Source organism: Oppia nitens, unplaced genomic scaffold, assembly GCF_028296485.1.
Source record: "Oppia nitens isolate AA-2021 unplaced genomic scaffold, nextdenovo-longstitch-racon4-pilon3 scaffold1_pilon_pilon_pilon, whole genome shotgun sequence".
Taxonomy (NCBI): Eukaryota; Metazoa; Arthropoda; class Arachnida; order Sarcoptiformes; family Oppiidae; genus Oppia; species Oppia nitens.
Window position 1 is genome coordinate 2,927,468 of NW_026533199.1, and position 27,142 is coordinate 2,954,609.

The 27,142-nt window shown below is 24.7% G+C and overlaps 3 protein-coding genes across 3 annotated transcripts in view; 2 read left to right on the plus strand and 1 right to left on the minus strand.

Moving 5' to 3' along the window:
- Nucleotides 1-6,341: 6,341 nt before the first annotated feature.
- LOC128952314 (blastoderm-specific protein 25D-like) overlaps nucleotides 6,342-27,142 on the plus strand; it is a 42,557-nt gene continuing 21,756 nt past the window's right edge. The window contains exon 1 of the mRNA XM_054297689.1: nucleotides 6,342-6,836. Within this exon, the coding sequence (XP_054153664.1) occupies nucleotides 6,430-6,836 (407 nt within the window). The 5' untranslated portion in view covers nucleotides 6,342-6,429. The remainder of the gene's footprint in view (nucleotides 6,837-27,142) is intronic.
- LOC128952319 (putative uncharacterized protein DDB_G0278921) lies at nucleotides 7,303-8,698 on the plus strand. The gene is made up of 3 exons (XM_054297695.1): nucleotides 7,303-7,976; nucleotides 8,065-8,240; nucleotides 8,305-8,698. The coding sequence occupies exons 1-3, from the start codon at nucleotides 7,389-7,391 to the stop codon at nucleotides 8,696-8,698; spliced, it is 1,158 nt and encodes a 385-aa protein (XP_054153670.1). The 5' UTR covers nucleotides 7,303-7,388.
- On the minus strand, nucleotides 10,336-12,138 carry LOC128952324 (XK-related protein 6-like). Its single transcript, XM_054297701.1, has 2 exons — nucleotides 11,959-12,138; nucleotides 10,336-10,943 (listed from the first exon to the last, which is right to left on the minus strand). Exons 1-2 carry the CDS (start codon nucleotides 12,014-12,016, stop codon nucleotides 10,336-10,338), a joined length of 666 nt encoding a protein of 221 aa, XP_054153676.1. The 5' UTR covers nucleotides 12,017-12,138.

Here is a 27,142-nt window from a genome sequence, read left to right on the forward strand (position 1 = left end):
TTATATTATTTTCTATTATTTTTGCATTAAAATGAATTTTATTGACATACATGTTGTGTTTATAGTAATTATTGATTTAACATTTTTGTTCACAAACACATAAAAAACAATTGTGACCTCAAACTAAAATCATTTAAATTGGCAAAAAACTAAAAAAGTTGTAAATTTAAATAAATATATTTTTTCTATATACATAAAATTATTTGAATCTAATATACAATATTTGAATTATTGAATTTAAAATTTATTATTTGCTGTTTTTGAAAATATTAATAAATTACACAATTTTTCACATAATCTATCAAAATAATAATTTTACAGTATATATCAATATATTATATACTGTATTTATATTACAAAATATAATATTTAAATAATATTTAAATTTTATTGTCATTTTTATGAGTTTACAGTATTTTTCTGATAAATCTTGTGATAAACTCATTACACGGGGTTATCATCTCACACCCACCCATAGAAACACACAATACTTAATGTAAAAAACTTAAAGTTATATAAATTTATATTATAGTATTTATAACTATTTTATTTGATAATTTATATTTACAATATTACAAATTACCCAAAAAAAAACTCACACAAGTGGGTGTCATTAATAGTTAAAAATTGAAATAAAAATTGCCTTAGAATAAAAATCAATTAAAATTTTTAGATTAATATATTATATATAGTTTATATACTTTATTTTTAAGTTAGTTGTGCTACAAAAAAAAATTTGAAAATAATTTTTTTTAATTAATTTCTTATTTTTACTTTTTTTTGTTTCACATGTAATTTTTCCTAATTTCCAAAAAACATGTATAATTCACGTATAATATGGTATTTTTCAATATTATAAATCAAAAATTTTCAATAATAACAATTAATAACCTGTTTACAGAAATTAATTTTCCCATAACCAGACACACACACACATAAACACACACAAATACATACTGTATTATACATACATACATATTTTACATACATGCACACAAAATTAAATAAATAAAACAATTATTTTTTAAAGTGTCGGTTATTTACATCAGAGACCTTATTAGAAAAAATTTGTGTTTAATTTAGTATAACTCATAAGGAAGTCGTTTAATCAACAAAATTAAAAGGAAAAAGTTTTTCAATTATTATTATTGTTATGGAAAATGTCTAATAAAGGAAAGTTTACAATGAGTTTACATGCAATCAAACAGTAAGTGTAACTTACATTTGAAGAGTGAGTACAAGTAGTGCTCCAAATAATAATTTATTATAACATTTTTCTCATACATACATAAACCATAATTGATTTATATATAAGTTATATTATTAAGTTATATATATTTATTTTTAAAATTTTAATCTTAATATTTATAGAGAGAAATTAGTTTTTTTTTGAAGTAATTGCTATCCAACACAATAAATAATACAAGTAACATAATAATAATAATAATAATAATAATAATACATTACTACAAAAATACTATTATTATAATTGTAGGCTTTATAATAAATAAAAATAATATTTTTGCCTAAAAAACTTAATATTATACAAAACACTGTAATTTAATGAAAGTTTTTTTTCATTAACTATATTGTAATATAGAAAATTACAACAACACCAACAATAAAATGAACAATATATAAGTTTAGCCTATTTTTTGTTTATGACATACAATGATAATTCATTATTTTTGTTTTGTTATTATAAATGAAAAAATAGATTTTGCTGATTGTAATACTGTTAGACTTAATGACTAATAAAAACATAAAAATGTTTTTAGTTTTTTTTCTTGATATTTAAATCAAATCATTTCATAATATTATATTATATTATTTGTCGACATTAACCTCAAAAAAATTGAAAGAGATTATTATTATTATTATTATTTTATTTTATTAAATTATATTTTCTCAACAGATAATGAAGATATTAAATTACATTATTTTTTAAATACTGTATGATAGGTAATGAAAACTATTTAGGCAAAAGTAAATTACCGACTCGTGAGTTAACAGATAAATAAATATATTTGTGGTTTCTATTATTAACTGTAGATTTTTTAATGTGAAAATTTGCAATAAATTGGCGTAAAAAAAGTACATAAAAAATATATTATGGGAGAAAAACAATTGTTGGCGACAAACATATATTGTATATATAGATATATAAATCGATAATCAAGTTTGTGATGTATAGTTAAAACAGATATTGTATAACATTTTTAATATACAGTACTGTCTGTCTATGTGAAAGGGCTGAGCTGTATATATTGATATATTAATATTAGTTTATACATCTATATATATATATATATATATATATCTTTATGAAGCTCTTAAACCTGTATATTATGTGTTAATGTTATCCTTGAACCACAAAACAAGAGTTTAGTTGTTTTTATTTTGATGCCGAAGACAAAGGATTTAATTGATATGAAAATCTGATTGTGATTTGTGAAGGACATGACAGAGACTGAGTCGATGATAGAGTAGTGAATCACTGATTAAATTTACACATTTTATGTTATGTTTTTTTGGCGTTAGTTTTCATTAATATCATATGAATTCTGACCGAAAGCTTCATAAATGTTAAACAATACACATATTTTTTTTATTGTAGTAATAATTTTTTAGTTACTATAGAAACATTTTTTTCTCTTTTGCTGTACGTATACATGTATATGATATTTGCAGAGCTTTTAATAATATTAATATTGAATATGTATTGAAACATTAAATTCAGTATAACGTCAGGTGAGATCACACCCAACACGACCAACGAGAACATGGATATAAACACAATGGTTCACAATATTCATAGTGATATTATAGCACAGGGATATAATATTAGTGATAGCAACTCATGAAAAACATAGTCACTATTAATAACTATTAATAGATTTATATGTTTTTATTTGCATTCAATTCAATAGATTTCATGTTTATTTATTCTGGTGTAAAATTGGTGTATAAATTATTGTTGTGTTTGAATTAGTAAATTGCAAGTGAAAAACACAGAATCTATACCATAATACACCTGTCCTCTGTTGTCATACTGTTCCCTCTATTGTTGTTAATCTAGTGTCCCATCCGATGCTAATGAACGACCTATAAGTGCGATATCATATTGTTTGTCAATAAAATATTCAACAAATATTTTTAGCTACTATTATATTATAAAAAGTATATTAAAATATATTAAAATATATTTTTTAAATAATCATTTGCTTGTCTTTCAATGTAATTATGAATACATAATATATTCAGTGATATTTTGAGATACAATGTATTAAACAATAAATATATGTATAAACAAAATATTAAAATTATCAAAGAGCTGTTGTGTGTGCTTATAAAAAGTTTAATAGTTATAAAAATATTACGGTATATATAAATATTATTATTAAAAAAATGTTTTTTTTGTGATGTCTATGAATGCATCAAATTTATTAAATAAATATTTATAATATATGCAAATCATAATCATTAGTACTGGACTGGACTCAAGTGTGAAGCAATTGTTTAAAAAAGTTATTGTATTTTTTTCGGGACACAAATTAAATGACTGAATAATAGCTTCAATATATAAATATATATTTATATTATATATTATACGATATATGTATTTAACATTCACTTCCTTTATGCTAATCATACGATTAAACGATTGTTTGACTGCCTGTGTATCTCATGTGTGAATCGCTGTACAAAAATACAGTACTAATAAGTTTTTGGTCTAATGTTTTAAATGTTGTGTGTATTTTAAAAAGTCAAAAGTTGTCTCTCATTTATTTTTTTGGCAAAAGCTTTATATTATATCTTCAATGGTTTACAATAGTTATAATAATAATGATAATAATAATAATTATATATTAGTGAATATTTTGGGTCAAATGTGTTAAAGTAAGCTTCAATTGTGAAACAGTGTTGATTCAGTTAGCAATTGTAGCACTTTATGCCACTTATACTGAATTTTACTGAATATATCGTACAGTATATTTCAGTGCAGTTGTGGGCCAATAACCTGTACCCACTGTTTGTCAGACTTGCGATAGGCTTATATATACCTGAGAGAGCCTATACTAGTGCTGACTGACCCGAACTAGCGATGCATTACATCACTGGTAGGGTTGCCTACAGTTCCATATATTAAAGACAACATAACACAACTACCACTTCTTGATTAATGCTAACCTGAATCGCATGACTTTGAAACTGAAATTCATTCAACTAATGAATACTAGTATTGCATTTATATTGCACTATATGTTTGTTATATATATTTACAATATATATATTATTTGTTTTTATAGTGTGTGAGTGTGTATATGTATGTGTGTGTGTGTGTATGTGTAGCCTATCGGTAAAATTGACGGACTAAAGTAGGTCGCTGTGACTTATTATTTAACAAATCATAATAATGTATGAGATTATGATCAACAATACATATTTTAATAGTTTTATAACTTTTTTCATATTATTAGTGATGTATCACTCATATTATTATTATTATTAGTTGTCGTCCTATTATTATTTATTATTATTTTTCAATCATAATATTTAAATCATTACATTATTTTCATATGTATTCTACCAAAAGCTGTTGTTATAATAATAACCAATATGTGTGCGAAAAAACACAGGAAATACCTGTAAAAAAACTTTGAAACAAAAAAACATGAGTAACGATAATATGGACAGAGACGACACATATGTCGCACAGTTATATCAAGTGTTCAAATCTTGTGATATCTATGGCACCGGACTTCTCGGTGAAGATGAACTGTTCAATCTGTGTATGCGATTACAGTTAGACGATAGACAAACCAATTATATAATAACTAATTTGATTGGTAATGATATCATTGCAAAAGTAAGTACAGTATTACAATAATATTACAGTATAATTATTATAACATTTGCCAAAATCAAACATTTTTWAAAAAATCTGTATAATTGTTATCAATATAAATGCCTTTTAATTATTGGATTCCGTGTTTTTATTAGTAATGATTGGGATTCAAACTTTTTATTTTAAGTTGCAATTTAATGATACTATAGTTAGAAAAAAGCTTTCCAATAAAAAAGTTAATAAATAATTATAGCTTTTGATGTCTATAATAGTTTAATTAAACCGATTTATGCAATTAAAATAATGTTTGATGCAATTATTAGTAGAGTTTATATCATATATATATATAGATAATATGGTAAATACTAAAATGTAATATTCTTATACTATATATATAAAAAATAATTATGTCTTTATAAAATATTTATGCATAAATAATATTTTTTAATGTTAAAGTAACACGATTAATTTTTTATTTATCTAAATAATACTGCTATTTAAAAACAATTTTGTTTCAATAACATTTGACATTATCTATTAAACTGCCAAAATTATTACTGAAAATAAATAAAATTGCACCAATGAGTTATTTTTAATTTATTGATTATATTTATTATTAATTTATTATTTTTGTTAATTTTGTAAATTATAGCGTTAAGTTTTATGTGTGTATATTTATAAAAAATATTTTTTATTAATTATTGAATTAAAGAAAAATATAAGATTTTCCCAATAGATTTATAATAAATAACTTTTTTATTATTTAATATTTTTTATATTTTAGTGGTAAAGAAAATTTTATTTAATTAAAATATAAATGAATTCAATTTTGAAACCGAGTTTTGTAACTCATTGGTGTGTTTCACGACTTAATTAAATTTTGTCTTTAATAATAATAATAATAATTTGTTTTTTACAAAAACATTTATTTTTAGATTATTGGGTCGATTATAGTCTTATTTTAGAAATTAATTACTTACCATATTATTCATGAAATTAATATTTAATTATATTATTTATTTAATTATATATTTTGATTTATATATTTTGAAATATTGTCAAATTTTGATTTATATATTGGAAAAAATCTTTCATAAATGTAATTATTTATTTTTTTCTTATTATTAAAAACAAAATTTCAGATTAATTTTGATGATTTCAAGGAAGCTTTTGTATTACTTTTGACACAAAATCATCACCAGCAACAGCAACAACAACAACAACAACAACAACAACAACAACAAAATAATTATGAAAACAATTATGAAGATCAGTATCGACTCGTTGAATGCAATGACAATACTATGAATACTCTCTCAAATGTTTCCTATGATAGCAATATTTATGAAAAAAATAAATCAAATCATATGAATAATAATGATAACAACAATACCATCAATGCTAACAACAACATCAACAACAGTGATGTTAATATTATTAATAATATAAGTAATAATTATAGCAATGATTTAGATATGAATACCGAAGAGTATTTGCGAAGCATTTGGGAGGGTTTGGGTGTCGGCGGTAACGGCTATTTAAATATCGATGATTTGTATAGAGTGTGTGAACACATAGGTATGATTGGCATCAATAATGACATAATTGAACAGTTGTTTGACAAATTGGACTCCGATGGGGACGGGAGGGTCAGCTTTGATGAGTTTCTCGATGGACTGTTTCGACACGACAACAACACTATCTGTGATAATGACAATTATGACGACCAACAGCAACATCAGCACAGTGTCAATGGTGTCGATGAAGTTAGTTTAGCACAACAATTACCGGACCAATCGACTACTCATATTACCGGTAGTGACGATACTGTTAATCAAATCTCTAGTCGACCGCAATGTCATCATTTAAACGACTTGGAGGTCAACAGTCACGAGACAAACAATAATTTGTTAGCCGACAGTAAGTCGACTTTCTATGAAAATGTTTCGTCATCATACCTGTCCACTCTTGATCCAGACAAGACTGGGTAAGTCATAATCAAATAAATTACATTTTTGTTTTTTTGAGAAAATTTATTTTTATTTATTATATATATATTTATAATTTATTGCTTTAAATTGTATTTTACACTCTGTTTTTTCAACACTACTATACATCATGAGTTGAAGTATTGATATATAAACTTATTTGTTTTTTTTTATAAATTGAGGAACTGTTGAAAAAATTGTTATTTTTGTGTGTCATTTATCATAGAAAAAGCGTTTACAAAAAAAGAAAGAAAGAAGTGAAACAAATATTAATACTGAAAAACTAGTATTAATAATGTTGTTGTTTTGTATGTCATTTAAATATATCAATATACAGTACAAGTATCAATCGCTTGGACAGTCTCTTTGCTAGTATTAATAGTACAAACCCTTGGTGTAAATGCACTAAATATACTATTAGTTAAATTTAGGTACAATAAATACTCATTACATAAGTGTAATAAAAGCATTTTTTAAAGACATGCGCATGTGTTGCCAAAACACATGTCATTTAATTTAATAACATACGCGACAGCGAAAAGTATGCAACGATGTCGTTGAAAACAATATCGATGATCAGCGATGATGAAGAAGAAGAATCGTATGAGACGCGCGTCCAGCGTAAGAATGTGACCAACAGTGGCAACAATTGCGTCAAAACTATCGCAAACAATGTTTGCTCGACGACAACTGCCCACACGATTATCACTAACGGCGAACACAAGTTTGCCGATAAAAATGTTGATAATAACGGTATTGTAAGTGACAAACAAATTAACGACCCGTTGAATACCGATGACAATACTGTTGACGAAGCCTTTGCCAATGGAAACGGTACTCATTTGTTGGCAAACATTACGAAAGTCGCCGATATCAACGACAATAATGATACCAATTCTATGTCAATGGATACGAACGGGTGGCCATCAGATGACAATATGACTGATAATGACCCGAACACTAATCTAATACTGAACGGTAGTACTGGAGATCAATTGACACCAATCGATGACAACAATTACGAAAATGAAGGCAAAGAAAATGAAGAGAAAGTTATGGACGAAGAAGTTGAAGAACAAGAAAACAACAACAACAATATTGTTGATGTGTCCACCAAAATACGTACCGACTTTACCGAGGTTATTTTGTTTTTATTATAATATAAGATATACATTTTGTTTATTTAATATTATTTTTGTTTGTTTGTGATATTGGTTGATAACACAGGTTGAGGATAAGATAGTTGTCTATCTATACACAAAAGTACATAAGCGTAGAATTATTGACATTAAATACTTCAACGATGCCCTCCAAGTCCGCTATAAGGGCCAAGAATTTGATCCGATGGACATTACTAATGACACCGATGACAATGTTATATACAAGTGGCGCAAAATATTACAGTAAATAATTCCTTTATTTTAAAAATATTCAAATCATTTAATTTTATTTTTTGATTCATATTAGTGGCCAAATAGAGCCCGATTTATGTCATCATAAGGAGACAAAAGAAAGGATTGAGATAACAGTAATCAAAAAGGACAAGAAATTCAAATGGAATGCATTCGAACGTACGGTTAATTTTCCGTTTAGCCAGACAAACGTAAATCAATACAGTCCGGTGTATTGGTCACAAAACAAGTATTTGTTGCCAACCATTACGAAGGTCGCCGACATCAACGACAATGATACCAATTCGATGTCAATGAATACGATTAAGTGGCCAACAGAGGCCAATGAGACCGCGCTGTCGCTAAACAACGCTCGATCATCACTGCAAACACTGTCACATATATGGGAGACCAATCAGTCATCAAAGCCATCAATACATGTATCCTCTTCTCGAAGTGTGTCTACGTAAATCTAAGTGCCCAACGAGTAAAGCATCGGTGCCACGGCTATCATATCTTCCGTATTAGTGGTCAACAAAGTCATAAATACATTTGGATTCGTTAGGATAACACCCGAATCAATGAATAGGACATATTGTGACCAATTTTGTCGGGCCGTCTTCATTGCCAATGTCTTCAATTGGACTAATAGTTTAAAACGACTAGTAGTCCAATATCTATAGCCATCGACTTCGGGTAACACTTCTTCATCAATGGATTGATAATGTCGTCCCAATACTAACTCTATGTCACTATAATGTCGTCGGTTGTGATGAATCCATTTCTTCAGCATATCGATTATCAACTGATTCATATCAATCATGTCTTCAGTAATTTTATCGGACGACGACAACTCCAGCAACTGTTCCGTTGCAATCCATAGTTTGATCCGATGTTTCGGATATAATTGGTATTCAATTGATCCCAATTTGCTTTATTAAACGGATGAACTAATAAAACCAATTGAATGGTTGGCAACAATCGGTTGTCTTCACCAAAATCATTGTCATCATTATCACCATCGATGGCCACCAAACAACTTATATCATTGAATTTAATTAATAATAATAATAATATAATTGACAATAATTTTCTCACAAATAACATTGTTATTCAAATTCAATTTTTATTTTAATTAAACAAATAAATAAATAATTTTTTAATTGTAATTGTTTGTTATGTAAACAAAAACAAAACAAAATTTCTATCCATTTCTATATCAGTAAATAAAAAATATATAATTATGTTTTATTGCTATTTATTTTTAATGTGTTATACTGTACTATAACACTAGGTCCTTGGTGTTGCACAACTGTCCAAGTGATTGATACTTGTACTCTAAGAATTGTATATATACTGAATATACTGTATATAAAAAAAGAAATTAAGTCTAATATAATGAGTGTTTGTGTTTTATTATACAATAAATGAAAATATATGTGTATATCAATATACAGGTATATATATATATATATATATATATATATATATATATATAATATGAATATCTCGAAATTAATGATAAATAAATATACTGTATATACAGTATATATATATTATTTATTTATAGACAACGAATGCTTGTAATGACTAGAAAAGCAAATTTATTTATTTATTATTTTTTGTTTTGTTTTATTCATACAATGTTTTAATAACGTATTGAAAGTTTGAACAAACTGAAGATATTACTAGTCTTTTATCATTTTTATTATTATTATTATTACTTTTTATTAAAACGATAGTTAATTGTGAATAACGTTATGATGCAGTGATGCGAGTATTTTATTTGTGTGTTTTGTTGTGTTTACATAACATCTTCAAACAAATTCGTTATATATTTTTTCATTAATTTCAAAGACTATAACATCAAAAAAATGTTTTTGTTTTTATCGATATATATATATATATATATATTCTTCAGATCCATGAGTTAGTTATGTCTTGCTATGTATTACTTGTACTTATAGTTTACTATAATTTATATACACATATTGTATATATATATATATATATATTGAGCATAGTTTGCAAATATAGTTGACTCCAATTGGTATTTCATTGATTGATTGATACAATTGATTAATCTTATATATAAATCCCTATTACACTAACAACAACGCGCCGCACGGTTTATCCAAAGGGGTCGACCATTTGGATGAAAAAACCAGTAGTAAATGAGCATTAATAGTATACCGCAACCAAATGCTCCCAAAACTGTAACCAAGGCTGACATATGATACCACTTTATCGGATCACTTCTTATATACCATAAGATTATGAACGATAGATTCTCACTGAACACTATTATGTAAAACGATAGATATTTATATCTTGTGGGCTCATCCTTGACGTTGATGAAACAGAACAGATAGATGGCACCGATCATCATATTAAACATATACTCAAAGCATGGTCTCGGGTCACCCCTTTCACTGTCACAGAAACGTGTTTGTTGGTGCATAACCCAGATTGTCATAATACCCCAGTGGCCGATAGCCACTGGACACACCCAATAGCTGTATTCACTGATGAATAGCGCCACCGCTAAAACCCTGGATCCGATTGTACAAAAACGCCACAAGAATTGCACTATTGTTGCCATTCGTGACATATTTAGTTTGTCATTTGAAACCCTTCTCAGAGCTCTATTATATTGTGCTAAAGACCAGCTCATCGACAACAACGATGTTATTATAGCTGACATTTGGACGTATTCTGAGATTAAAATTTATTATAACATTAATTAATAATTTTTTTCATTTAAACTACATTACAATGATTAATATAAAGCAATAACTTATAAACCGAATATAAATATGTTTTCATAATTTTTATGATATTCACACAAAAATAAAATAAATGAATTACTTTATTTGTGATTCAAAAATAACCTAAATTTTATTAAATAATATATACAGTATATATATATATAGAATAAAACAATATTTTGAAAAATCTTTTATTATTAACACTATTATTAGTGAACAAAGAGATGGTTCACAGATAATAGTGAGTTCAGATGTGATGAAAATATATTTGATGGCAAATCTGTTTCACTTTGATTTTAAAATATATATACATATAAATTATATATTATAAGCAATCATATATTGTCTCATTTGAATTTATGGCTCATTAAACTACTGAACAATATATGTATTTATTCATTAAGAAATATATACTGTATATAAATTTATAAATGAATAGTAGACTCATATATTAAATAAAAATATTGTTAGTTATGAAATTAAACTATCGCTCAAATAAATGGTACCCAACTTACAAATAAAAAGGGCTTGAATTTTGTTAAAAATATGAACTCTTTTTATTTTTATATAACTGAGACTCAATCTGGCAAAAGGAGAGCGTTTTGAAAAATGATATCAATTTATAATACGATTATATGATATATATATATATATATATATATATGAGTGTAAGGGAGAGAAAAAAATATAAAGGCATAGATTGAGATTTAGTTTACACTTTAAAGACTCAAAAAATTTCATACAATAGGATCTTATTTTTATATAACATTAGCGTTATTATAATATTACATCAGTGTTTAAAAAAAATATATATAGTTAATATGTTTTTTGAGTATAGAATATTCTTTGAATTTTTATAAAAAATATATTATTCTATAATTTTTAGACTTGAATTTGATATATAATAGTTTATGCAAACATTTTATGTAAATTAAATTTATAAATAATATATATATATATACCTTTAGATATATTAAAATTGTGCTGAGATTTGTTTAATAAATACAATTGAAGGACCATTTGTGGAGCGCATTGAAGAAAACATCTGAGAAGCGATAGAAGTGCTGTATCCCTGTCCTCGTGAACTGACAACAGATAGTAATCGATTTGTGGTTCATTTGTTGCCTTAAAACACAATTAAAAACCATCCGTTAAATAATCTTTAAAACTAATTGAATTTGACTGACACATGTGTTCAGACTTTGAAATAGACATCCAGACCACATATACAGACACACCAGATATCATACCTGAGCCTGACTTTGCATGTGATTAGTCCTTTGAAGGGTCGATAGTGTATTCATTTGCCAATCTCTTTGTTGCTCTTCCTTCTCATTTCGTTTTTTCTGTGATCTACTCTCTAATCCATACCACAGAAGCTCCAGATATCTGTTTTTATAAAGAATAAGATGAAGAGAGAAATAAAAAAAATAAAGGCATTCAATAAAATTGATACGATTTATATATATATCATCCCAAAGAAGAAAGGCTAACAAATTGGTTTGAATTCGCGCTTTATTTTTCTTTATTTGTCTCTATTTATTACACTTTTATTTTTATGGATCAATGCCTTAGATTTATTACACAAATAAAGGCATCCGATGTCCATCTCATGACTCTATTAAACACAATCTCTTTTTCAGATATTTTTTTATATCAACAAAATATCTGACATTTCTATTTGAACCCATATATACAATATATATATCAATATATACTGTATATGATATTTTAAAATTTTTATAGTTTTTGTTTTTTAATTTTATATAATGTTTTAAAACAAATGAGAGAAAGAGACAAGAGATATAAATTTATGCTTTGTTTTGTTTTGTTTGTTTAATTTAATTTTGAAAAATTTTCTACAGAAAAGAGAATATTTATTTGTATTGATTTTTCTCGACTTTTTTTTGTGAAACACTATCTCAAAAGAAACCAAAAATTGATATCAAAAATAAAAGCACAAGAAAAAGAGAGAAAGAAAAAATATAGTGGAAATTATATCGATAAAAATGTTAAAAATTTAAGTTAACTTCAATTAATTTGATAGAAAGTAATAATATACAATATATATATATATATATATATAAGAAAAAACATTGTGAACTTAAAGAAATGTGTGTTTGAAAATAATATCAAACTTTTAAATTATATAAATCATAGCCATTAGTGAGTGTAAGTGAGTGTTTGTGTGTGTGTGTGTGTGTGTGTGTGAGAGAGAGAGAGAGAGAGAGAGAGAGAGAGAGAGAGAGAGGACTGGTATCTCAAATCTTATGGCCATTCATTACCAAGAATTGCACGAAATTCTAATTTTTTTTTTTTGAAAACCGATTCCAATGTAAGCCTCAAAACGATACGATGTCTCGAGAAAAACATTTTTTTTTTTTGGATATAAAATGAAGAGATTTATTATAAGTTGCTATGAATTTAAACAGTGGTGGCAAAGGAATTGCTGAGTGAGAAGAAGTCCTTTATTGGCCTAACTATAGGCAGAAATAGGATTAACAAAAATTGGTGGAAAAAAGTGTGCAAAAGAAATAATGGTGAATAAAGAAGACTATTGTGTGAGCATTGATGCCTATAATAGCCATGTATTCACAATGTTAGGGAACCGTTTGATTTCCCCGAGGATTGACTCACAGATAGTCGTATAAAAGATCTGACTTTTTCACTATTTATCGGAAACTTTTGCTGTAATATTAAATCACAGGTATTTTGTTTTGATTAGACAAACGAACAAAATTGTAAAAAATTTTGTGGAAATTTTAACCCAAAAATTACGAATTTCTGGTATTGTTAACAAATCCAATGTACACACAAACTGGTAAATCCAATGACCATTTAATAGTGAAAAAACAGTTGTTATCAAAAACCTAAGAACCAACGGTTCCAACAATTTCCAGACATTTTAAATATAAATAATTCTATTATAATATAAAAATATATAAAAAGAGATTTTCAAGAGTTGTTGATAATAGCGAAATCAACTCTTATTATATCATATGATATCAATCTCTACACAAATAAAAATCTTATATATTATATAACGTTAATCTATTTTGTTCGTTGAAATCTATTTGTATTGATAAAAACTAAATTAAATTAAAAATAAATTTATATTATATACAGTATATACAATATTTTATCAAGTAAATTTTAAAACAAACTTTAATTATATTTATTTGTTTATTTCACAACGTCGTATAATATTTTAATTAAATCCAATTATTTAAAAGATTATAATTGTTTACAAAAGGAAGTTTCCGTATTTCAGAAATTACAAATATAAAATACTTGATATCAGTATTTAACAATATATTTATTTTTCATCCACAAAATAAAATAATTCAATGCATATTCTGTCTAATCAAATACAATATATTCAAATTGTATAAATATATTTAAAATTATTTAAATATATTCATTGGAATATATGAGGATTGTATTGAAACAGAAAATTTGATTTTCAGATATAAAAAATCAGTCAATCATTTGTTTGAYTATTATTCGACACAATTGCTTAAACATTGAATACTGAAATTTGGTGATCAATGGCTGTGAATGTCATTGAAATAGTGTCTTAATTTTTTCAAAAGCGCATGAATTGTCATCATTTTTAGACGTCATATGGATGGCACCCATAAGTGCTGTCTGTTATATTGTTTATCATTGCTGTTGTTGTTGTTGTTGGTCATAGGCTTTACATTTTGGGAATCAATTTCTCAAATTAGAGTATTGTTGGAAATGTAAGAGTGAGAGGAATACTGAACAGAATTAGAGAAATGGGTAAAGCATTTCAATTTTGCACTCATATTGTTATTGTATATACTATTAGTACATAAACTTAATGGGCAAACACTGACTAACAATTTGGACACACTTTTTGATAAGACATTTGGATTGTAGTTATTGTTGTGTTGAACAATATATTGGATTCACTAACTATACGAAAAAAATACTAAAATTACTCAACTTTTATATTGTTTGTGTTTTTGGATTTGCTTTTTAGTTATTATTACAAATTTTATTATACAGTATTAAACAAAAAATATTAGTTTATATAAATGAACAAATTATATTAACAATTTTTGACATACTTTCAATTACTCTTTGTCTATTTGACTCTCTCTCTCTCTCTCTCTCTCTCTCTCTCTCATCTGTCAAATATAATAATTGATATAACAATGACAAATACATTGACACAGTTTTATGGTTTTATTTGTTGGGCGTCTGTATTTATACTGGGAAACCTATCGGACATATTATATTTGAAAACTCATTTTTCAAATAAATATCACATATATTTTGTTTGTTTTTATTAAATATCCTGATTATTAACGATCGCTAAATTTATTTTTTAAAAATCAACAAATTTGTGTATAATTTGCATTTTAAAAATAAGTTGAATACATTTAAATAATAAAATAAATTTATATTAATAGTATTCAACGTAACGTTCATTTATCACCTAAAACTGTCAATAAATAGTCCGATAAATGAATGCTAACTCTATTGCTTTACTACAAAGTTATTTATAAATATATAGATAAAAACCGCAAATTGAAAAACTTTTAAAATGATATAAAATAGTTGTTTTCTTTGCTTATTTTGTCTCAAAATAATAATAAAAAAAATCTTTACACACAATGACATCATAGAAGGGATAAAAATGAAGTTAAATAATGCAGTGAAGAGTCTGAACACAGAATTTTCCGGCGATCGAGCAGTTAGTCTGTTATATGACATTACAGTTCAATAATAGTAGTTTACTGTACTGTGTTTATACCGTTCCCCCTAAACTACATTTTCCAACATTAGTATAGTATATACTGTATATACACTTATATCCAGAATATAAGACAGCCTTTACTTAATAGTGTACTCGACTTCACTCTGTTTTCGACTATTTCTCTCTCTCTCTCTCTCTCTCTCTCTCTTCCCTAACTCTCTGCTGTTTATTTAAACCATTATTTTCTCTAATATCGATTCCCTAAAACTGATATCAATATTTCGATCCATAAGACTGCAAGAGTTGATTCAATCATTGCCTAACAATATAATACTTAACTGTTGTGTGCACTCGACAGCCATTTGATTGATATAAGAAGTGTACAAAAGAAATGTATATTCAAAGTAATAATACTCAAACATATACTAAACTATATATATATATATATATATATATAACTTACATTCAGTATATATGATTGTGAACTATATATTTTTTGCTATGTTTATAACTTTACACCAATTTAGTAGTTATATCAATACAACCAAACAGTTATATAAATTTATATAATATATATATATATATATATATATATCTTATATACAATTATATTAATTTACTAATACTCGCATCCATTGTATTTGTCATAATATAAGAAAAAATAGAAATAAATATCTCCTATTCATTATTATATAACTGTTATTATTTTTTTTATTGTTGTTCCCAGAAAAACACTTAAAAAAGTTTAACCTCTTTTACAAGTTTTTATGTATAATATTATTATCACTTAGTATTACTTAATAGACACTAATAGCCAAAAATATAGTGTGAGAATTGCATATATTTAACTCATATAATTGACATAAAGTCGTCTATATTAAAAAAATTGAAGCCAATTTATATACTGTACTACATGAGTGAATTAAAAAAATAAATGTTGAAAATAATTACCTGAGAACTGGTCCTAACAGTAATAAATGCAGTAAAACCTTAACGATCCAACCGATGACACTTATAAGGGGCCGACGTATCGATTCAATACTACTCTTTTCCTTACGATAATCATGTATTAGCCTAAAGGCAAATGAAAATAATAATAAAAAATAAAAAAATTATTTAAATGCTTTTGAGATAATTTTGCCGAATCTATGTATATGTAAATAAACTAGATACATTTGAATAATTAAGGCTTACACCAACAAAAAAATAAGCATATATATGAATATTTAATTAAATTAGAAATTACAGTTACTTTTTCCGTATGTATAAAACAGTATGAAAATTAGGTCTGTGCTCTAATACACTCGATTGTCGTATCAATATATACAGAATAGTACTGTTACTATACATACATTATCTATTGTATATTATAGTCTACTTTAGATAATAAAAAAATAGAAAAAATATTTATTTACCATTTGATACTAAGTATATTGACAATAATTGATGGTATGATTGTGATGGCAATAGTGAGCCCAAGAGAAAAGGTATCATTGATTCCGTATAAGAAATAACAGACCGACATATCGGTTGCGATGTCAATCACGTAACTGATCAGTGAAATGATGGTAAAGATTGCGCTCATTATACCAAAGCCATCGTTTTTTTCCAATTGTTTATTTGTATAAACGGGATTGTGATGCGGATGAACCGGTTGATAGTCACCGGAGCGACCACTCAGTTGACCTCTACCGGCCGTTGCATAGCATCGCGAGTCGGGTAGTATTGTCTCAATACAGCCGGCATTATTGCGGCCAATGCTACTGCCACTACTACAACCGCTACCACTGACTGTGCAATAATCCGCTGAATATCCGAAGTGACTGTTTTTTATTATGAGATGAAAATATAAAAAATGATTACAAATATAATTAATGTGTAGTAGAAAAAGTTTTGTCACTTTTATTAATTTATTGGATCAATAGACAAGAGAGAGAGAGAGAGAGTGTGTGTGTGTGAGAGAGAGAGAGAGAGGCAGTGTTGACATACAGTAAAGGAAACTTAGTGTTCATGTATTAATAGTTTGAGAACATGTATTGTTGATGTAATTAAATTATGCATTAGTACTGTACCTTAAATGGTGCGGATCGATAGTTTCGTATGTGGGTCCTCCTGCCATACGTTCCTCAATACACTCGCGTATTAGGTCGGCGTGTTGTCCGTGCATTGGCCGGAATGTTGACATTCGGTGATTGCGGCCATTGAGGCCATTGTTATGTGCTTTACGGCCAAGACTTCCTATTTGGTGATGCAGTGTTGTCGGTGAGGCCATACCACTGACAAAGTGATGCTGTTGTAAATGCATCGGCACTTGTGAATCATCACGTGTTACCAAATTGGTGGGCTCCTGGAGCTCAACCAAATCGTTGAGCATAACCATTGATTTTTCCGGAGCTGAAAACGTAGCATAGGTTACCAGAAACATATAAAATCAATACTCTGACAAATGTTTTCAAAATATTCAAAAAGTTTGAGATTTTTCATAATTTTGAGATAAATTAAATTTTCAAATCTAAAGTAATTTATTATATTTATGAAAAATATGTGTATTTAATCTGCAAAATGTTGCCAAAAGTTTTAATTTTAAATAAGCAAATTAATTATTGTATCAAAAAAGTTGTCATTTTTAATACAGATTATAACAACTTTAAGGCAAATATACAGTATTTTATTTATTTTATTGAGTGCTTATTAATGTTTACTTCTTATAGCTGTCATTAGTTTGGATATAAAGAATATTCTTGACTTTATATATATTTATTAAATAACTCTATATCTATATATCACTAATAATCTGGATATATATTCAATTGAATCCCTAAAAATAAATTGTCAAACGATAGCGAATATGACGCTAAAACTAAAACACTATCTGTTCATTGATTTTGATGGCAAGTATGCCCTCAAGTTTAAGTATTGGACTCAATCAATGACTATATTGTATAATATAGTGTATATATTGATGAAAATATCTACAAAAACCACACATGAGATCAAATTTGGTTTAAATTAGTTTCTGATATCATTTAAAGCCTCGAGTATTGTACTGTCATATCTGTAATTGTAAATTATTTTGTAAAATTGTTTTATGTTTCAATTTCAGTATACAGTAAATAGTAAGAATAGTAATAGTAAAACAGTAATTACTAATTTCATGTACTGTACGATTTTTTGTGTGTGTAATTAAATTTATTTAATGTCTATTTCAAAAATGTTGTTTTTAAAACATTATTTAGCAAAGTATTTATTCTGCAATTATTTTAATTAAACTTTTATATTAAATGAAATAATTTTTAAAATAAAATAGACTATAATCTAAATTTAAATCTCTCTACTATTTGTTTATGAAATTTTACTCGAAAGTCCTTAAAAAATAAACTCTAAAACAATATAAAAATTACATATTTTTATATTATATTTAGTGATAAATGATAAGAAACTAAAGGAAAAATCATTGTTGGCATATGACTATTGTTAGGAAATTGTAAATTACTAAGAAATTTTCTATATGAAATTGTTTAGTTCTTACTAAACATTTATTAATTTTTGAAAAGACAAATATTATAAAATTATTTATAAAATTTCTATACAAAAACTAATAGAAATATGCAAAAGTTATTTTTTAAAAGAAATTGTTTCCATTATTATTATTATAACAATATTTATTACACAATTTACTTGAAGGTAATAGACATTCAATAACATTGACAATATTTTTGTATTTTTAATTATTAGTTATATCAAAATTTATTATTAATAGTAATTTACAGTACAATTAGATAATTGCTAAAACATAAAAAATTATTATCTAATTGTTGATCCATTTTCTAGAAATTTCCAAACAATTTTGAAAAATATGAATTTTTTCCCCAACACTATATAAAACTTTAGTCTTTTACACTCTAGTAATAGTACTGTATATTCAAAAATACTATTTTACTTAAAAATATCCATTAAAAAGATTGCAAACAAATATTCAAAAGATTTTGTGTTTGTGAGCAATATTTTTAATATATATAAATATATGATATATTATATAAAGTATAAACTTATATATATATATATATATATATAATTTGAGTGAAAAGTGGAAAAAGAATTTCTATTAAATTGAATGGTTTTTCGCCGGTTTTCCCTCTTTTTCACAATATATTAAAGTTTGTCATAATATTAAATAATTGCAAAACGATAAAAAATTTATCAAAAATAACAACAAAAACTTTTTGACACATATTGCTTATGGTTTTTAATGTTAAATATATACAGTATATACTGTATATATATTTATAATCTATAAATACTTTGACAATTATATTATTATTATTATAAAATTTTAATTCAATTACTACTAGACTTGATTGGTGTCCTTAAACGCCATGAAGGCTGGTATTCAAACTGTGTTGCGGCCACTTTGGTGTTGGGTATGATCTCTTTCCAACGGTCCAGTGTTGTAACCAATTTGTTTGGTCAAACCTATTGATATTTTTTTAAAAATAGCAATAATTATATAAATTAGTTATTAGCATAAATTTTTATAAATATATTTAATAAATGTAAATTTAATTAAACAGTTAAATACTTTATAATAATATTATATAAAATTACAGATCAAGTGTTACAATCTTATGTTTTTTATTTTTATATACAGTATATACACTATTTTATATTTAATACGTTATATTATTTTAAACTTAAAGTGCAAAAACACATTAAAGACATTGAAAACATTTCAAAAATGTCTCAAATTTATCTTATTATCTAAATTGAGCTAATTTTTTGATAGACGATACCTCTGGAATTTCAAACTTAAAACTTAATTTTTACAGATATTTATTTTGCACAACTACTCAAACAATTAAAAACTTTAAGCTTAATTACTATATCGATGTTAATATAGTAGATTATATTTGGCTTCATAAACATGTAAAGCATTAACTAAACTTATAAAACATGTTATATAACAACATTTTAGTGACGGTTATGTCTATGTAATGAATGATTGTGTCAATTAAGTAATTAAAAATAAGTCAAAAACAATGTTCAAGAGTTTTGTGGACAAACATATTGAATGCACAAACATTTTTGGTCTAAAAATTATTTATATCTCATGTCTTGAATGTCTTTACAGTTTTATTATCACTAAGTTATTCCATACACGACATAACAATGCAATATTATTTCTCATCCAATGTTTTATACATTTAAGTGCAATGCAATGGTATGGCAATTGAATGGCAAAAATGTATGGCAAATGTAGTATTAAATTACATTATTTTATTCTCATATCTCATCGCTCAAGAGACACATTTTTGGACATTACGTTTATTATTATTATTATTATTATTATTATTATTATTATTACAATACTCTCTCTCTCTCTCTCTCTCTCTCTCTCTCTCTCTCTCTCTCTCTCTCTCTCTCTCTCTGTATATATATATATACAATACATAATAATATATATATGTGTGTTTAAGAAAACAAATGATGAAAAACACTAAACAATAAAAATTAGTTGTCTTTGATTTGATTTCTTAGTATTTATTGGACTCTATGTTTGAACACAAAACTAAAGATTTGTTAATACGATTGAAAGTTATTTGAAGCAAACAAATGCTTTTCCAACCAAACTATCACAAGAATTATTAAGTAACCAATCGTTATAAGCAATGATTGTTAAGCTTTTTCACTAATCAAATAACATTTAATTTAATTATCGGCAATAATTTCTGGGTCTTCCCTCTATTTATAAGTTATGGTCATTAAATCAAAACCATAATACAAATTATTTGAGATTCAAATAAAAAAAAAGTTTTTGCTTGTCATAAGAGATTACTAGTATATATTCATTAAATTAATGACAATTAAAGATATATATATAATATATGTAATATAAATGAGAAAAAACATTGTTTGTGAATACAAATGAAATGCAATTGAAATGATTAATCAGTAATCCATCACTGAATTCATTTGATATTTGTATATAAATCCATCTCATCTCCCAAAGTGTTGCATTAGATGTTGTAAAGGATGGTTAGCTATTGTTACCATCGGAGGCAATCATCCACTTTATCATCAGTTCATCCCCTTTATTACCAGTCTCTCTCTCTCTCTCCTCTCTCTCTCTCTCTCTTTCTCTCTCTTTCTTTCTCTCACTCACTCCCTGACTGTCATTCCCTCACCAAAAGCCACATTTCCATCGAAGCGTTGCTTCAAAACAATTCTTCTCTACAGTCAAGTCATCCCTATTTTCAAATGTATGTTCCCTTAGCTGTATATTTCACATCAGCCCATCTCCTATGGGATCGACGATCGCAAAGTGCACTTCTGTTGACTCTCTCTCTCTCTCTCTCTCTCTCACTCTCTCATAACACACACACATCCTTACTCTTGAAATGTTTGGTCTCATCTCATGTAAACTCATACAACATTCATAGAGAACTAGAATTTTAACTTCTCTTGTGTTAACACTTTACCAAAAAAGAGAAAAGTTATTCTCATCGCTAACGCAATGATTTAATACAATTTTTTTGAATTACTTTTATATAACTTTGAATATCGATTTTTTTAGAAAACAATCTGAGATTTCACTTAACTTTTATTATTGTTAATAATTTTGAAACAAAAATTATGTATTTAGAAAATAATAGAAGTATATAATTTTCAAACATAAAAAGGATTTTTACTATACATTTTATTGCCAGTAATTTTTGTTTAATTAAATCAAATGAAAGCTAATTTATAATAGACAATTATAATAATGAAACACAAAAAATATTGATTATTTAAATTACATTTTGTTGTAATACAGAAAAAGCAAATCAGTGTTTTTATAAATCATTTCGGAAATACTTTAATGTATAATATTATAATAAATTGAAATACAAATAATGTTAAAAATACAAGTTATTCAAAAAACCAAATAAGTTGACTTTTTATATAAAAAAACTCTGCAAATATCTAATAATTTTTGTATAAATATATAGACAAATATAAACTTTAGATATATATACAGTATATATATAATTTATATACAATATATATAAACTAAATATTAATACAGACATTTATTTTATTAATAATGACAATAAAATAATTTCTATACTATATTTCTCAACCAAACAAAAAATCTAAACAAAGTACAGTATATTTATAATTATAGTTCATATATTTAATAATATTATTTGACTGAAAAAAACATTTATACCTCAAATATTTTAAATAAAGAATGACATTATGTCTACTAATGAGAGCCATATATTTATTTATAAAAAAAGAGATGAAAAGCACTCAAATAAATGTATTTTGAGAGTAATATTACTACAAATTTTTAGTGGTTATAATTTATACAACATTTATTATTATTATTGATATTATTATTATTATTATTATTATTATTATTATTATTATTATTCTCTYTCTCTCTCTCTTCAATTTGCTATTTTCCCTATACATACAAATAACATTAAAACCCAAATACCAGAATTTTATTAATACTAATATCAAATAAATTTAATAAAATTGTTGAGCTGTCATGTATTTTGGGTGAATTGTTGTTGACTTTAATATTATAAATATTTAAATTTGTCAAAATGTTAATGTAAAACAAAAATTATAAAATTACATGTTTTCTTCTTTGTTTACTTTAAACATTTTGATACAACATTTATCATTATTTAATTATTTAAAATATTTATACAAAATACAATTTATAATTTTAGATTATTTATGAAAAAAAATTTATGATAATAGTGCAAAATGGTTAACTATTTTTAGACAGTATACTGTATAAACTATTGAGATAATTAAAATACAGTAAATTTACAGTAGTGTATTTTAAGTACAGTTTAACATAATTAAAATAACTATTGATATCACATACAGTCACATACACATACATACATATTGATATACATTTTATAGTAGTGTAAGTTTTTAGTCATATATAATAATCTAATGTATGTTATCCCTTAAACACTGTCAGATTTACCTATCAGTGCTGACTATACCTAGTGCTAGATTAGTGATTATTTTAAAAACAATACAATGTCTATAAATCCTTGAGATTAATTTAGTTTAACTGTTATCAATAAATCAAGAATCTAATGGACGTTCATATAAATTAGTAGATTAGCCCAAAATTGGACAATAATTATTATATACATCAAATAATGGACCAGTTTTATAGCATTTTTAATTACTGTATATATAAATTAACTTGAAATTAGTTTATATTTAATTGAAAMAATTTTATGATATTTTTTATTTGCAATATGTGGTTAAGATAAATTGTCTATAGTTTCTATACACATCATTTTAATAGTTGATAATATTTGCTTATTAATGTCGTATAATAATTGACTTATATTATATAAGTTATATATCATAATATAATATAATATTATATAAAATKTATATATAAATAGCATAAAATATTTGTTAAATAGATTTCTCTACTCGTATTACAAGTTTTGTAAATATTTTGATAGCATTTTAATTGAGGAAAAAATAAATAATCTAATTATACAATCAGTAGCCCTAATGTTAAGGACAGGGAGCGAAAGGAAAGGGCAAAACAAGACTCACTATTTTGTTTAGTAATCCAAATAAATCCAAAATTAATAAGTTTATGCAAATTACTAATGAGTTGGTGTTATCTTTCAATTACAATTTGCTATATTATATTAAATATTAAAAACAAGTTTTTGTTAATTAATTAACAATATTTGCATTTAATTATAAGTAACTCATAATAATGTACAGTATATTCAAGTTTCCCACACACAGGATAACATATCAATGGATTTATTTAATATAGATTACAATTAAATAATATTATATAAAATTTTGATAACACAAAATGATAATATCATTAATAGCACTAATAACTAATATCATAATTTTAAAAAATAAGAAAACCTCATTTTAAACAGTTAAAAATGAATTTAATTAACTTAATTGCTTAGTATTTTGAATTGTTTTGATAGATAATAATGTTAGTTAGTAGTTATGAAAAAATCATTATACATAAAAATTATAAAATATAGTTTTTTATTCAATTAATTTTAATATATATCTATAATATATATAAGACTATTTGAACAATTACTTGTATGACTGCATTTATGTGATAACAATAAAATTGTTTTGTCGACCGATATAATAGTTATCGGTATAAAAGGCAATAAACCGTAAATTTATGAGAAGACATCAAACTATAATATAAGTTAAATGTTATTATTATTTATAATATTGTGATTTACTTATTGCCAAAAAAACTTAACGGCACATCAAATTTTTGCTTAAAAAGGCAGTTACTTAGCAAAAATGCAATTACTTAATAAAAATCCTATTCAATACATCATATGTATATTGAACAGGGGTTTAAAATGTAAAAAATTTTATGTTGCAATTGAAAAATAAAGTGATTTACTATAGATATTGTCGTAAATATTATATATAAATAAAAACCCACACAACAGCCTATGAATTTATTTCCAAAAATAATAATATAAATTATTACCGTATCATACGTTTGGCCAAATATAGACAAATTGTATATTTATAATGAATAACATTAATTAAATTAATTAATATATTTTTTTGACGTAATTCTACACATATACTGAATATATTTGAAGAAAGATTTTAAATATTTACATATATATAAATATAATTTTAATTTTTAATATAAAAAAATTTCCTTAAATATTTTATGCACAAAAAGAAATAAAAATAACAAAATTATATACATAGTGTTATAAAATTATGCTAAAATACTTTTATAAACTTATTAATTATGGATGTAAACAAATTTTTTAAATAATTGAATTTTAAATTTTACGATCTTTTTTAGATAAAAAAACTAATAAATGCTAAGTAAAACAATTTTTTTAAATAAGAGAGTTTGTTGTTTGAGAAAAACGATAAATTATTAAAATGTATTAAATAAGATTAGTTACAATAATCATTTAATCTGAAATCCAAAAAAAAATTACAGATTATGTCAATTATAATAAATGTTTGGCAATCCATTAAAAGTTTGTATTTATACGATAAAAGTAAAACCTTAATAGTAATTTACAGCAACTTATAGACAGTGATGTGACAATTGAGGCCAAAAAGTAATAATTGTTTTATTATAAGTATTTCTTTTTAGTTTTTTTTTTGTTGTTTAAACACTGAGGAAATCACTTATAAATTTCTAAATATAGTTTCATGAAAACAGAAAATAACATTCAAATGATATATTRCACTGTTATACATAATATTAAGTATATTTTTCAAAAGTAACTTAAAATGCTTTACTGTTTTATGTAATTTATATTTGATTTTCTCAATTTACTAAACTATTTATATAATGTTTCTTAAAATTGTATTTATAACTATGTATTGTATATAAATTATATTATAAGCTGGAATTTACATCAAATATAACTATTACTAAGTTTAGGACAAAAACGTTAGTAAGACTTATTGAACAAATTTTTAAAAATTATAGAAATGTTTATATCACTTAAATTAACTAATTATCAATTAAAACAACTATTGATACTATTTTATTATGTTTACTCATTTTTATTTCTAAGTCTAATATTTGTCGCAAAATTAATTTTCCTATAAATATTTTTCATAAAACTAATATAATTTTATTATTATAATTGATAGATTTATATGTAATAATTTATATATAAAAATTATTTTTCAAAATAATATTTAATGTTAAACAATATAATATGTATTTAAATATACAGTATATTTTATATTATATGCTATATACACTGTATTAAGTTTAAAAGATTTTACAATTGAAACCCAATGATAAATTACTATAATTTAGACATTTATTTTGATATGAATGCACTATAATGTTTAAAAATTGTAAACAAAAACTTTAATGCCTTTTTGTATAATATATTGATACCTTAAAAACAGTATATTTCAATAGTTTAATATTCTTATATCGTGTCAAAAATAGCCATTATTTTAAAAATTTCCMTTCAATTCATATATAAAATTTTATACCGAATGGAAATCTTTTTTTTTATTTTATTTTTTTGAAGTTTTCATTTTTCAAAGAAAAAGTAGTAAAAATGATATTTCTATTGAAACATAACTTACAAGTTATTTAAAAGAGATTTTATTGTAAAATAACTTTTTTGTCTACTGATATATATATATATATATATATATATATATATATATATATATATATATACATGTTTTCTTGTATATAAGTCCATTGGTTTCAGGGGTCAGTATATTATGTTTGTTGATATCAAATTCAGATTTCAGATATTGATATTCAAACTAAAAAATACAAAATTGAATTCTAACTTATGTTATATTATAGAAATTTATTTGAAGGACTATTAATATGAAATATTTTTTTTAGGGATTCCTTTACCCACAGAGCTTAT